Below are 15,515 nucleotides of genomic sequence, written 5' to 3'. Positions count from 1 at the left end.
GGAAAGATGGGAGCAGGTTTAGTCTGGGAGTTCTACTTGGTGGCAGGATGCTGGATTGTCATTTATACCCATGGCTGCCTTTTTTTTTACCAACAAATTTTTGTGTTGGGAAGTCTCATTTTCCTCCAGGTAGATAGGAAAAGGAAGGATGCCACAGTGCCACAATCAACCTCTCTTGGACTCATGCTGAGGTTCCTCTGTAGAAGTTTTTTGCATTGATGCTGACATTACCTGGTTTTCTTCACTACAGCTCAAGATGCACTTATGTCTCTGACAAAATTCATAGCACCTGACATCAGGCATTTCTCAGTGGCATCTTCATTAGGACCTCTGACTATGTTTTAAGTTAATGAAAACAAACAAGAACCTCCAGAGAAGGAGCTAGATCTCTGCAAACAGCCCTGCTGAATCCACTTAGAATTAAGTTGATTTTATTTGAATACAACAGTATTTTAGCTGATAGCATTCTGGTTATATTTTACACTAAGTGTGAATATGTTTTCATGGTCTTCTCTGAAAGCCTTTGTGAAGTGCTCCTCTGCTTTCATCCCAGTTTCAGTGCCAAAATTTCCATCATGAGATCTTTTTTTTCTACAGCTAAATCAAAGCCAGGGTTTCCTTTTAGTCTTTATATTTTTATTATGTCTCTGTCACTTTACCAAAGGCTGGTTCTGGGTACATCTGTATGCCCTGGTGAGAGAGAGCACCAAGTGATGGACCCGTTTTCTCTTGCAGCAGTACCAGTCAGAGTTTGATGGGGAGGCATGAGGCTGGGGCTGGCCATCCTGATACACCTCAGTAAGTACAGATGCTACAGTTACTGAGGCCAATTTTGAAATATTATCATGTGATTTACATACCTCTCCAAGATTTTGTTAAAGCATTTCTCTTAAGAAAATGCTGTTGAGAAACATGTGAGAGTGAATCCTTATTCCCCACTCTCCTGCCAGTGAGGGACCTACAAGTGATATGAAACAGTTAAGTACAAAGAAAACATACATGTTGTAATTGAGTCTGATTCAGGTCCTGAAAGGGGCAATCAACATCTGCTAATGAACAATGAACATAGATTTGTGTCACTAAAAAGAGCAGGCTAACTACACATAGGCACTGCTTTACACCTAAAGAGTCAAGTGACACTCATCTGAATTATAGCCTGAGCCATAGACTGAAATCTGGCTATAAAATGCTGTATTTTTACTGTCGCAGTTGTATTTCTAGTGTTCTGTGGGATCTTCAAGTAACAGTTGTAGGTTTTTTTTTAACTGCACCTTCTCTAACAAGTTGAGCCAAGTAAAGCTGAATGGATATAGCCTCCAAGGTACCCATTCCTTTTCAGAGTTTCAGGACAGAACTTGTTTAAAAGGAAAATCCCTGTAAGGGAAGTCTTAGTATAATGGGAAGATACTCAAAGTTGTTTCAGGCAAAACAAACAAAAAGTCCTGCAATTATTCAGAGAATTCAGAATTACCCTGTTTATATATTAATGACCACCTCATGGGGTCTGAGGGGGTTCTGACACTGGACTAGGGATTCATTGCAAATTAAAAGAAAATCTGAGGGCCCCCTGATATCAATCCTGGTCTCAATTCTGGTCTCATTTACACCATTATAACTTGGAAATCAACAGAAATAAGTGGAATTAATTCAAATCTGTCTCTATTCACAGAGCCAATTGAAATGCTCACTGTTCTTTTGTAGGATTGCTGGCAATGAGTATGTCACGGCGGGAAGCATAATAAATTATTGTTCACGGCAGATTTGGCATTTTTACTGAAAAATAATGTGCCAAAAATTTAAGTTTTAGCATAGATTTGAAACATGCTAGCTATTTTTTTAAAATTATTATTTTGCAGCAGGTGTGTTCATCACTGGAGTTCTTTAAAAAATGTATAACTAAGGACAGAATGGGTACAGGCAAAGATATTGAGTTTTCTGCTTGTGTTGGGATTTAACTGATTTTGTCTGGAGAATTCTGCTGGCTATATAAAACAATATAATCTTTCTTTGATCTTCTTTCATGCTCAGTGCTGATAAGACCCCAGCATGCACAGCATGACTGTGATGCTGGGTCCTGCCACCCAGCCCTTGGGGACCTTCTCCAGGGCCGCAGCAAGCAACTGACAGCCTCGTCAACCTGTGGCATGAACAGCCCTCAGAAATACTGCATTATAGGCTACCTAGAGGTTGGTTTACTCTTTCTTGTTTAATAAACTGAACTGTTCTTACTAACTGTATTCTCATCTATATAGGGAATTTTCCCAGACTAGGATGTTCCTGTGGGATTTATCTGAATAATTATCAGACAGTGTGACACTAGGTCTGGTGGAAGGCTGTGCCTCACTGCAGCACATATGGAGGGTTTGGCAGCAAACAGCCTCCAGAGTGATGTGTTCTTCTCAAGGGGGAGAAACATCCCTGAGATGCACAGGGATTGAGCACAGGGATTTCTGAAGGAGCTTTGCTCCCCAAGTTTCTTCCCACTCAGGCCCCAGAGGTGAAGCCCACCAGTCTGTGTGTGTGAGTGCAGGGGGAGTGGGGTCCCACAGGCTGCAGGACCTTCTCTGGAGGACATGTCCCTGTGGTGCTGAGACCTGGGGAAGCCTGTTAAGAGACTCACACCATACTCTCCTCTCTTCTCATCTGAAGTGAGGCCAGTGTTGCTGAAAGCAGAAAGCAGCCTCTGAAAAGGGAAGACCTTATGCTGTGGTCCAGGCTTTGGCTGTGTGCGTGGGTCAGCAGATACAAAATGTGTTTGACCAGAGGGATGCCTCTCACTCCCTGGCTGCAGTGATGAGGTTGTACCACTGGGTATATGGAAGGTGTGCAGAAATAAGGATTCCCCTGTTCTACATCCCGGAGGACTTGGCCCCACTGAGCTAATAAATTGTCGCAAATAGAAATATTTTCACTAAATGACAGCCTAGCTGATGAGGAAGTTAAAACACAGCTTAACTTATAATCAATTGAAAATAATTACAATTTATGACCTTCTAGCTTAATGCTGTGACACATTTTCAGAGTAAAGTATGGACATGGAACCAAGCACTGCTCCAAGTTGCATATTGTATCCACAGTTTTCTGCAAAATGTAAATATCTCTTTCCTTTGCTGTAATAGCCTGAATCATCTTTCTGGCCCTAAAGCTGGATGATTGCCTTTTATTCTTGCTTTTTAGGAGGAGATCAAAGAGCAATAAAAAATTAATATTTTCATTTGCCCGTACTTATCTTTTGAATTGTGTAAATACAGGCTCATGAAAAGGAGCAGCTGTTCTGCAATAATCCCTGTGACTTAATGCTGCTTCAACATATCTTGACCCCTGGTGGCTGTCTCCTGAAGGAGGTGAAAACTACAAACTCTGCTGCTTTGCAGAGCTTGAGAGAGAGAGACACTCTGGCAATGTGTTCTGTTCCATCAGCTTGCCTAAAATGCGTTGTCATCAACAGTGCATCAGAGTCCCACCTCACTTTCAATTTGCTTTCTCACCAACACATTTTGAACGCTTTGCTGGAGACAGACCAGGAAGTTTTGCATCTTGCATCTTGTAAACCAAAGTTCTTCCTCTCCCAGTTCCCCTCCTGATGACCTGTGTCAGGTTTCATAAAAGCAAACCTTACTCATGAAAGTGGGTATTAGTCGATGTGGCAAGCTACCAAGAGCCAGGATTTAGCTGGGATTCAGATGGGGGAAAAAAAGAGAATTCAGCTGCTTTGTGTTTGGAAAGACGCACCACAAATAATTTTTAGTCTTTCATATGTCTTGTTGTTTTTAAAATATAAGTTAAGTGGGTTTTAGCTCAGTAATTGGATTTACTACTTACACATGCTTTGAAAGGAAAAGACAGAGCACTCAGTGTTGAGGAGAGTATAAAGCTGCACAATTCACAGGCAAATGGGGTCTGCCAGACATGGACATGCACATGCTTGTCCTTTGGAGCAGATTTTTATGGAGCAACCGTAAACATAAGTTGCCCCACTGTCATATTGTATGTTTATATAAACCAGAGTGTGAGTGTGCACAGTCCTTCCAACTGCTTCAACAATCTGAGCTCTCCTTACTGGAGCTTTGTGAAATGAGATGACAGAGTATTTTTTTTTTTTATTTCTGTCTCATTTTCTAAAATGTGCATTCATACACTTGTCAAGTGTAGTCATAGAATGACTGAATACAATACATATTTACTAGGTTTAAAATACATGAATTATACCATACCTGTAAATTTCTATCTCTTCGTTTATTTAAATGCAAATAATTCCTAGGTGATTTCATACTGCAAAAATCTGAAAACCATTCCCAATTCTTCTCTGTGGATCTGGAGTGTGCCAAGTGGGGTGCCTCTCCACCCATCTCCTGGGTCATTTCCAGCCTCCCAGCCATGGGCACTGAACTCATACCTCCTCCTTCAGCTCCTTCTGGGGTGCTGTGTGAGCTCCTCTTCTTCCTGCCACTGTCCCCACCAGACAGGCACACTGCCTGGGCATCACCTTCTGCTGTGGCTTACTCCCACATCCTCACACTCAGGCTCTGCCCAAATCTCCTGCAGTCAGCCTGTGCAGTGTGTCCACCCCTGCCCACCCTGCTGAGCACCTCCTGGGACCCTGCTGGCTGTGATGGCTGCTCAGGCTCTCCACATGGCTGAGCAGAGGTCATCTCCCAGCCCAGCGTGTTAACCTTGTCACCTCTTCTTGGTCTCCTGCCCAATCCCCACCTTATCACCTTAAACACGAAATCCTTGCCCTCACTATCAAAGTCTCTCATTCAGAACTGAGATATTGGTTAATCATTACTACCTTCATCTTCTGCTTGTAACATTTTCAAACAAGACCCTTGTATCTTACTGATATCCTGATTTTCCTTCTTTGCATTGGTTTTAAACTTTCCCAATTTCCCCTATGCTTCCAAAGACACTGACAGCAGTCAGGGTGGTGGTGTCATCCCAAACCAAGTACTTACCTTGTACCTGATCTTACTGAGATCCCTTCTCTACAACTGAAAAAATGTAATTTTTATAAAATACCTGGGAAAGACCACACTTACTATGTCCATGCTTTGTGCATATGATGGTTCTTTAGGGTTTGCATATGAAAGGAAAGCACACGCATCCAAAACAACAAGACAGATTCAAGCCTTGCAAAGTCATAAATATATGTGTAACCACCTAATTTTTGGTGAAGAATCCAAATTAAGTTTTATTCTGCTCATTTTGTTTTCTAGGCTGAAGAGAAATGCTTTCTCTGTGATTCCAGATACCCATACAATCCTTATACCCAGCACAACAGTCATATGGTGGAAAATGTTATCACAACGTTTGAACCTGAAAGGAAAAAGAAGTGGTGGCAGTCAGAAAATGGTGAGTTTCTTGGAGAAAATATTACTGCAAAGTGTTACTGTGAGATTTCTTTATGTAATTGGCTTTCACAAAGTTGCCTTCGGGAAGAGATGAAAAAACCCCGCATCTGTTCTTTGATTAGGTAATACTGAATGATTTTAACCCATTTGTGTGTAGCAAGATAAGTTTCAGAAAGTCTGTTTTTCTATGGACAAGTTTTAAACTCAGCACCTCCAAGAGCTGACCAGAGGACCTGTGGCAATGCTGGGTTATACGTGAAAACCATATATTTTCCACAGGGTGTCTGCCCTGTGAATTTTCAAAGAATTTTCCTTTGGGTAGGGTGTGAAGATAGGGTGTAGAACACATATACCTGTTTAAAAAAAAATAATTAAAGCACTAATAGTTTAGGAAAAAATTAAATAAAGCCTGGCTATCAGTTCCCCTGTTCTGATACTCCCATGTTCCTTTTCTGCTGGGCTGTTCTTCATCTGTTCATCCCCCAGCCTGTGTTGATACTGGGGGTTGTCTTAACCCAGGTGCAGCACCTTGGACTTGGGCTTGACAAATCTCATCAGACTCCCATGGGCCCACATCGCGAGCTTTTCCAGGTCCCTCTGGATGGCCACTGATCCTTCACATGTGTCAACAGCACCACTAGGCTTGGTGTCCTCTGCAATTTGCTGAGGATGTGTGGGATCCCAGAACTGATGAAGACAGTATCTTTACAGCTTCTCTGGGAAGATATGCTAGGAGGAATAACATTTACTCTGTCCTATTTGTCATACAGTGATTATGTGAAAAACATTTGACTCTTTGGAGATTAAGGCATAGAAAAAGTACGATAATATGTTACTTCTATTTTGAGTATCCAACTGAAAATTCTTAAGCCTTGTTTTTTCATGGAGTTTATCAAGGATCTGTCACCAGCTTTGGACACCACTGCCAATAAAGCTGTGGGCCAACTGTAAGAGGAGGTTTCCTTGTTTTCCCTATCTTTCTTCTGGGATGAGGTCTAATGCCCAGCCTGGTCAGCAGGACTCCTGAGGTGGTGCATGCAGATGTGAACAATGGGGATATCAGCTGAGCTCCTGCAACTCTCTACAAAGAATGTATGACTTCTGGAGTTATTTTTCCATATTTGTTGCAGTTTTGGAAGATGCCTGGTGCAGTAGTTCTGCTCATGAAAAATTTCACATTTGGAAGTATAGAAGGATTTAACAGTTCTATTTAGTGTAAAGAAAACACCTCATTTTATTAGCTCTCTTTTTCTTTCTTAGTAACAAGTCAATTATTTGAATGGATTTTAAAATATAAACCTAACCAGATCTAGAAATACACAAACTCAGAACCCTACCATGACCATAATTTACAGTCTGAATTATCTGAGCAGGACCTTCAGCCATCTCCTGCAGTTTCAATGACATGTAGCATTGCTGGTGAGAGTGCCAGGAAGGCAGCACACTGTATTGCCCAGAGAGAGCAGTCCAGCTGCACGGGTTTGTGCATGGGGGATGGCCTAAAGGGTCTAGCTGCTGTGCTGGAAAAGGCTTCTTTAAATCCCCCATAGGAAAACTGTCTGAGCAACCCCTTCAATGTACACACTGTGCACTTCATTTTCATTCTCTTTTCAGGCATTGACCATGTCAGCATTAGATTGGACCTAGAAACTTTATTCCAGTTCAGCCATCTTATCCTGACCTTTAAGGTACATCTTTTACCAGAGCTTTTATGTAATGTTGTACACTAATTATTTAACCACAGGAATAAAATGCTTAGAGAGGCAATGAAAGCTCCATCTTTAGAGGTTTGTAAGAACAGGTTAGATAAACACCTGTCAAGTATGGTTAAATTATAGTTGATCCTGCCTCAGGGGAGGAGGATAGACTGAACAGCTTCCTATGTATGTGCCTTCTGGTCCTATTTTCTATAAATCCAAGAATTAAAACTGAAAAAATACTTTGCAAAATTAAACTCTAAAAATGTAGGACATATCTGAACTGCAGTTGCGCTTTCAATTTAGTTCAGCTCATGCGTATCTATTATGATCCATTTGACTGCATTTTTTTTTTTGGTACTAAATTCCTATATTGTTTTGGTAAATTTCGTTACTTAGAAAGTAATCACATATCTATATGAAATGTTTCCGTTCCCTTTTGCTAGAGAGAGGTTCTAACGAGCTTTTTCAGAGAACCCTGTAACCATCACAGTACCTGTAATGAGCCTATAAGCTCTCAAATAAAAAGTTTTAGCATCCTCCAAAGAAGACTATCAATATAACAACCTCTGAGGTGTCTTATATAATGCCTGCTTAGGCAATTCTTGAAATGTTTCTTGCAGACATTTCGGCCTGCAGCAATGCTGGTTGAGCGCTCTACCGATTTTGGTCAGACCTGGAAAGTGTTTAGATATTTTGCACATGATTGTGCAGCTTCTTTTCCCAATATCTCCTCTGACCCAGCAAAAAGTGTTGGAGATGTTGTTTGTGATTCAAGATATTCAGACATCGAGCCCTCCACTGAAGGCGAGGTACTGTCAAGTGTCTGTTTGTATGAGTTCAAATCATATCTGGATTTGAAGAGTCATGTCTGTGTCTGCTCAAAGCAGAGGCCTGTCCTTTGATACCATTTGTGGCTGCTCATTCCATCTCTAGAGCTTTATTGATTTGCTTTGCAGGTTGTTTTAAAAGCTTTGGATCCCAGCTTTGAGATAGAAAATCCATATGTGCCACATATCCAAGGTATGGACACTACATATTTTATCCAGAGACACTTTGCTGGAATTCTTTGTTTTGTACACTGAAAGGGTTAACAGCTCAGCTGGTGTAAGTCAATGATGTTGAAAATTAGGTACCTAAAGATCTTGGAGAGGGATTGCATTAATAAATGAAGTGGGCCAGTCTTGTTCTCTAGCCCTGGGGGCAAACAGCGAAGCTCTGCAGAGCACATCCATGAAGCTAAACTGTCTTTCCCTCTGGATTCAGGCCCAACCCACACTGCTTTCTGAGAGCAGTCCCAGAGGTACACATGAACCCATGAAGACACTGGCTGGGAAAATGCAGAGCCATACCAAGCAGGATGCTAACACTTATGCAGCTGTGTGCCAGGAGTGGGTCCCTCCACTGCCACTATAGGCATTACTGATCTTGGCCAACAGTGGAATCATTTTCATTATTTCTTCACTATGGGAAAGTTCTTGGATGACTGATTCAAGTTGAGGATTTCAAACTGTTCATTTCAGACTGAACTCAGGCTCCTGATCTCTCTTCTTTCCTTCCAGGTCTCATTACATTGACAAACCTAAGGATCAATTTTACTAAACTCCACACCCTTGGAGATGCTCTGCTTGGAAGGAGGCATGGTGATCCCCTTGAGAAGTACTACTATGCCATCTATGAGATGGTTGTGCGTGGCAGTTGCTTCTGCAATGGCCATGCCAGCCAGTGTGATTCCATGCAGAACTTACGGGGAGATGTTTTCCATCAGTCTGGGATGGTGGGTCCTTACTGCTGTCTCCAAAAAGGGGAGTCTCTATTGGTGTTTTGTGAGAAGAAAGAGATGGAGGGAGCAGAAGGAAGATCTCTGATAATCTTTGGATTGACCATTTACAACTGCTAGTTGTTAAATGTTTCAATGCAGACTCTTACTTTAAAACCCTGGGTTAGAGTGCACAGAAGCTGTCTTTGTTGGCACTACTGTGATCTTTGAAAAGCAACTGGGACAGGACATGTAGATAATAGCAGCAAAATTCCAGAGCTGTAATGGCGCAAATGTAATGCAGTAAGTAGCCTATGGCATGTGCAGACTTGAATGGCCACTTGTTGGGTGCATTCCACACTCCAGCTGGGCCTGGGGGCTCTGCAGTGGGATGGGAGACATTGGCACAAAGAATAGTTGATAATGCAAAGCTGACCCATGAAAAATGGATTATTAAAAATTAAAAGAATGTGATTGCAGGTTCTTTCCCTCTGGGAATGAGAGTTTTTTCTCCTGGAAAAATGTATCTTAATATGAAGACAGGTAAGGAAAGAAAGAGAGAGAATCTAAAATGCTGAAGTCTCCTTTGATAACTCTATAAGTAATTTTTTTCTAAATGTTGCTCAGTGGCTTTAAAACGATTTGGTTTGCAGGTATTCTCCAGATCTTTTACTCAAGTAATTGAAAATTATGTCAGCTGAGGGAGCCAAAGAGCTTCAAATTTTCCTGATCTTTCTGATGTACCTTAAGCAGATATTTCTCTCCTCTCCTCTCCTCTCCTCTCCTCTCCTCTCCTCTCCTCTCCTCTCCTCTCCTCTCCTCTCCTCTCCTCTCCTCTCCTCTCCTCTCCTCTCCTCTCCTCTCCTCTCCTCTCCTCTCCTCTCCTCTCCTCTCCTCTCCTCTCCTCTCCTCTCCTCTCCTCTCCTCTCCTCTCCTCTCCTCTCCTCTCCTCTCCTCTCCTCTCCTCTCCTCTCCTCTCCTCTCCTCTCCTCTCCTCTCCTCTCCTCTCCTCTCCTCTCCTCTCCTCTCCTCTCCTCTCCTCTCCTCTCCTCTCCTCTCCTCTCCTCTCCTCTCCTCTCCTCTCCTCTCCTCTCCTCTCCTCTCCTCTCCTCTCCTCTCCTCTCCTCTCCTCTCCTCTCCTCTCCTCTCCTCTCCTCTCCTCTCCTCTCCTCTCCTCTCCTCTCCTCTCCTCTCCTCTCCTCTCCTCTCCTCTCCTCTCCTCTCCTCTCCTCTCCTCTCCTCTCCTCTCTTGTCACCTCATCTCCTCTCTGTTCTCACCACATTACAGGTCCATGGGAGATGTATCTGCCACCATAACACTGAAGGTTTGTCTTGTGAAAGATGTAAAGATTTCTACAATGATGCTCCCTGGAGGCCAGCTGAAGGAACACAAGATAATGCTTGCAAACGTAACTCAAACATGATACTTTCCTTTTTAGTAGCCAGGAGTGGGCATGGCATGATCCTAGTCCAATCCATAATGGCATGGCCAGGTTGCTGGGAGGGAAACTTTTTCACACTTCATCCATTAAAACAGATTCCTGCATCCATAAGTGCTGTGTTATCCTACAAGAGGAAGAGCTGTTTCAAGTTCTTATTCTTCAAATAGACAAAAAAAAATAATGAGAGGGAAAAGCAACTAATGCAAAAAAGATAATTCATTATTGGTTTGCACAGTGTTTTTCATAGGAGTGAAAGAATTTAGACAAGGCTAAATTATTCGTTTCCACAATAATGAGTAATGTAGTATACACAAGCATAATATATTGGGGTCTGTAACAAATATTCAGCTAGAGATTTCTTCAGCAGAGCCGTGTTCCCCACTGCGTATCAGGCACACTCACCTGCATTTCCAAGTTTTGGATACAGTTCTGTCTGAAGGCTCCAATTTTTTTCCCCCAGCTGTAACACACAAGGCCTGGGAATAATCTTGCTGGGCACTGAAATCATACAAGTAACCAGTAACCCTGTGTTAAGTGTAGACAGCAATGTGGCCAGAGCACAGTATTTATATGGTGGGAAATACCCCACTGTTTGTTTTGGTTTCAGGTTGTAACTGCAACAGCCACTCCAGCAGATGCCACTTTGACATGGCCGTGTACCAGGCCAGCGGCGGGGTCAGCGGAGGCGTCTGTGAGGACTGTCAGGACAACACCACGGGCCAGCACTGCCACAAGTGCAAACCTTCCTTTTACCAAGATCCACTCAAAGCCATCTCAGATCCTGGGGCGTGCCTTCGTAAGCTTCCCTTTTTAACTGCTGGAAGAATGACCCAAAGCATGGTTGTTCTGGTTGCCTTTGCTCTGAGCCCTATGGCCATCCCCATGCTTAAATGTCCACATGGTTGTAAAAATGTTACCAAACCTATAACATCCAAACCGCCTCCCTAAGTAGCTGCATGACAGTATCCTCCAACCAGCACTGTAAAAACAGCTGCATATTCCAAGTCCTTGCTAAACAGATCTTAGAAATCCAGCAAAGTTATCATTTTTCTTGAACAAGGTCAATATGAGTATGAATAGCAGTAGTGATGTTGCTTCTGTGACCTTCAGCAATTACAGAAGAGGCTCCAAAATTATGGGAGGAATAAATAACTTTTGCTAGATAGCTCCCATATGAAAGAAAAATAATCTTTCAGACATGAAAGCTCTTCCTCTGAAAGATGACCTAAATTCATTATTAAGATGGGATGGAGAAAATGCTCTGAGCGTTATTTAATTGTAGCAATTGATTGGCATGAAAAGTCCTTCGGGAGCCAAGGGCAGATTACCAGCAGCTCTGTCATTGCATTTGCATGCTTTCATCTACATGTGCTTTTTTTATGTGTCTCCTTGACCCTGCCTGAAGCATGCGACTGTGACCCGGAGGGGACTTTGCCGGAGGGCGTGTGCGAGAGCCGCACGGATCCCGCGCTGGGGACGGTCGCGGGCCGCTGCCCCTGCAAGGAGAACGTGGAGGGCGCTCGCTGCGACAAGTGCAGGGCAAACTACTACGGGCTGAGCAGCAGCAACCCCCTGGGCTGCCAGCGTATGTAACCACCTCCTCCGGTCTCCTTCCAAAGCATTCTTAAGGCAGGAAGGTAGCTGAATGCACAGATCCAGACACTAATGCTCTGCTTGAGTCACAAAATACCCTGTTGCTTACTGTAATTTAACGTCAGCATAATTCAAGGTTCCTGGTGCAGCATCCAAGACTGAAACAATGCAAAATCCCTTCAGAATGCATAGCATAATGTAGCAGACCGGACTATTATTAATAGAAGGGTTATTAAATATACAATTTAATTGAAAAGGGATATTGAGATGACAGGAGCCGCTGCCTTGCCAAGACAACTTCCAGCCAACCTTTCCTCTGAGAAAGGCTTGGTGAAAACACGTCTCACCCCTGCCCAGGTGCACTGTGGGTTTGTGGAACACATTGTGCCCACTCCAGGTGCTCAGCCACACACAAGGGCTGCAGTGCAGATGAGCACACAGCACTTGGCAAACCACTGCAGAGGCCTTCTGCCAGTGCCTCTGCTCCCCCCAGAGAGGGACCCACCGAGGAAATTGTGCATTTTCAAGGGCAGTCTGAGGGCTGGAGGGTGCCAGGGCACATTCATCTGCAGTGTCTGTGTGGAGGATGGAGACTGCCTGTCATGCTGATGCCACATCTAACATAAATGCCAGTCCTGCTGCCGTCACTGGGGCCTGCAGAGGTAACTGCGCTTTTTTGTCCCTGCAGCCTGCAACTGCCATCCCTTGGGCAGTTTGCCCTTCTCCATCTGTGATCCTGCCACGGGAGAGTGCCTCTGCCAGAGGTTCACCACAGGGCAACGCTGTGAAAAATGCCTTGTATGTACTCAGTTTTTGGTTTCACTTCTGCATGTGGTTTTGGAAGTCTCCTCACCCATCTCACACCTTTTCATTGCCAGAAAAGTAAACAATGAGCCAAAATTCAAAACAATTTTATAGCTGTATGCTCCCATTCCGCATTGACATGTCTGCCTCTCTTTCACTGCTCCCAAATATTTGTGCAATCAAATTGCAGGGGGAGGAGCACTCCCAGGAAGGAAAGGAAATGTAAAATTATGTCCTTGATCCATCTTTGCTGTTTACAGAGATTTGCTTATACAAGTGGGTAAATATCTGGCTCCTGCAGTGGCTGAACACCCTTGCTATCCGGGAAGAGAAGCAATCTCCCATGGCCAAGCACAGTAGTGCTCCACAGCATTGTTCATCCAGCAGAACAAGTTTTGTTTTGCTTCGCATACTTAAATATTTGCCATAAAAGAACCTTTCTCTTTATACCAGGCAGGATACTGGGGTCTTGGCAACAGCTTGTATGGCTGTTCTCCATGTGACTGTGATATTGGTGGATCCCAGAACAACTTGTAAGTTAAAGTTCTTGAGGTTCTTTCTTGGTTTTAATTTTTATAAACTCTTAGGCTAGATTTTCTGGTTAGGTTAATACAGTCACAGTACAGATAGGAAAATAGAAGGTAGATGGAATTTCATCATATACAAACAGTGTAAAGTTGGGTAGAAATCTTGGAAATTTTTTTGTGGTAAGGGGATTTACCTATTTCCTCTGAAGTCAACCTTGAATCAGGTTGAGCCAAGACGTTTTTAATATGAAATATAAGACATATGCCATGAGAGAACCAGAGGCCCTAATATTATTAGAAATTAGAAATAAGTTAGAGGTGACTTTTTTAACCTAGCTTCCTACACCTACCTTAAATGCTAGAATTTTTTTCCTGGCTCATATTTAAAATGTATAATTTTAGAAGCAAGGTTGGTTTCACTTGGGCTCCTCCAAAAGTCTGTTGGGCAGGGGTCTTCACTACTGCTGTTAGACTTCAGATAGAGGAACACACAGTCCTATGGTGTAGAGCAGCTCCTTGTGAGCACATAAATTACCTGGTGTGTAAAATATATGTGTGAGTTTATGAAAACTTTCCATATCGCGTCAAAAGTCCTGATCACATGTCCTGCCTCTGTAATTGTGGGTGACTGATTATTAAAATTCATGACATAGTGTGGTTCTTAAAGAAAAAAATACAAGAAATGATACAGGAATAGAGAGTAACAGATGCTCAGGAAATAAAAGGATCAGTGCTTCAGATATGGAACAGACAAAGACAAAACAGGTCATGGACTCTGAAGTCATGGAAAAGTAGCATTGAATAAATCCAGCATCGGAAATGGAGGAGGTGGGTGATAGGAAGAAGTTTAGTAATGGAGGTAATCCAGCAATGGGAGAAATTAAGCAAAGGTGGAACAACAGTGGGTCTGAGCTGTCCTCATGCTGTGAGGAGCCAGCTGTGCCACACTGATGAGGACAGCTGTCCTCCCTTTACCAACTCCTCCCGTAGGTGCTCGCTGACGGACGGTCAGTGTGAGTGTCTGCCCAACATCGTGAGCCGTCAGTGCAACGAGCCAGCTCCAGGATATTTCTTTCTACCCCTGGATTATTATATTTATGAAGCTGAGCATGCAAAACCCCTTCCTGGCTCTGCCCCCTTGGTAGGTATTTGGCTTTTTAGGTGTTTACTGAGAGGGGATCATTGCGGTGGTGACACAGGAGCCAAGGCTGAGGACAAGATCCCTTGCTTGGGGAGCAGCTCTTTAGGAGGAAAATGCAAAGCAAGTCCCTTGACCATCATCAGCTTGTCTTTGCTTTTCATGAACATGACTATTCCTTAACTGTGGCTGTTAGAAAGGGACAGTCACTACTGCGTGGTATGACCTGCAAAGCTGCCCTTGCTGCTTCTCAAGTGCAGGCTGGCCTAGCGTGAATTAGAGAAATTAATTTAATTATTTAAATTAGAGGAAAGTGTTTGAGTTGCCAATAGCTCTCATGAAATGTTTTATTTCTGGGAATCTCCAACAAGGGAAGAATCAAATTACTCTCTGCTCCATTGGACTAATTCCTGCTGCCTTATATAAAGGCATTGATTGTAGCCTAATTTCCTCAAGAATTTGGCATCCATCTGTAATGTTTTTAGAAAAATTATTATTTTTTTCCTCCTTCAACATGGGGGTAGTTGTTCCCCATGCCAACTGCAAGCCTGGAATGCATCCCTTCCTCTGTCTATGCTTTTGCTAACATTTTTTCTCTGGCATGTTGGACAGAAACTATAGATAAGGAATAAAAAAATATGTTTATTTGCAGGTCACATCCACAAATATTTAGCTATAATCACAATCAGTAATTATCATACAGTCCAATAATTAAATGGAAAACAGATGTCTGGGACATAGCTTATAAGGGAAAAGTGCAAGTTAATCTTAAGGGAGTGAAGGAAAAAGGTTTCCAGCAGCTGCTGGGCCACAGTTTAGAGTTTCTCCCAGCAGAGAATAGATCTTGTTTTAAGAATGTGGATTTTCATTTAGTTGCTTACCACCCTTCAACATTGTTGAGACAGTGCTGTTCCTCTTTTATTACTTCATAGGTTCAGCCAAGCACTCTTCCAAGGTGTGACATCTACTTCCAGAAGAAAGGCTACGAGTTCATGATTGAAAATGGAAAGATTGTGTTAAACAGGAACAAGAAACGAACTGTAAGAAAATCTGGACTGGAACAGGTAAATTAGTACTTGAGTAAATACTTAAGTTTATAGCAAATAATAAAAATTTATTTTGTAACAAAGGGCAAAGAAATGCCTGAGCACATGGGATTCACAGTCTTAGACATTACAATCCTGACACAAATCAATCCTTTGGT

General features: G+C 42.8%; 1 protein-coding gene across 1 annotated transcript in view; it reads left to right on the top strand.

Annotated features, from left to right (window-relative positions):
• Positions 1 to 764: 764 nt before the first annotated feature.
• Positions 765 to 15,515, top strand: part of LAMB4 (laminin subunit beta 4) — a 38,834-nt gene continuing 24,083 nt past the window's right edge. Inside the window, exons 1-14 of the mRNA XM_066182906.1 lie at positions 765 to 798; positions 2,029 to 2,186; positions 5,217 to 5,352; positions 6,966 to 7,039; positions 7,672 to 7,860; positions 8,008 to 8,071; positions 8,611 to 8,825; positions 10,096 to 10,216; positions 10,857 to 11,045; positions 11,655 to 11,834; positions 12,531 to 12,640; positions 13,100 to 13,179; positions 14,164 to 14,314; positions 15,244 to 15,375. Coding sequence (XP_066039003.1) covers positions 765 to 798; positions 2,029 to 2,186; positions 5,217 to 5,352; positions 6,966 to 7,039; positions 7,672 to 7,860; positions 8,008 to 8,071; positions 8,611 to 8,825; positions 10,096 to 10,216; positions 10,857 to 11,045; positions 11,655 to 11,834; positions 12,531 to 12,640; positions 13,100 to 13,179; positions 14,164 to 14,314; positions 15,244 to 15,375 — 1,833 coding nt within the window. The remainder of the gene's footprint in view (positions 799 to 2,028; positions 2,187 to 5,216; positions 5,353 to 6,965; positions 7,040 to 7,671; positions 7,861 to 8,007; positions 8,072 to 8,610; positions 8,826 to 10,095; positions 10,217 to 10,856; positions 11,046 to 11,654; positions 11,835 to 12,530; positions 12,641 to 13,099; positions 13,180 to 14,163; positions 14,315 to 15,243; positions 15,376 to 15,515) is intronic.

The sequence above is a fragment of the Chamaea fasciata genome, unplaced genomic scaffold (genome assembly GCF_029207755.1).
Source record: "Chamaea fasciata isolate MVZ Bird 193981 ecotype frontalis unplaced genomic scaffold, bChaFas1.0.hap1 SCAF_5, whole genome shotgun sequence".
NCBI classification, from domain to species: Eukaryota; Metazoa; Chordata; class Aves; order Passeriformes; family Sylviidae; genus Chamaea; species Chamaea fasciata.
This window is presented reverse-complemented; position numbering and strand designations above follow the sequence as displayed.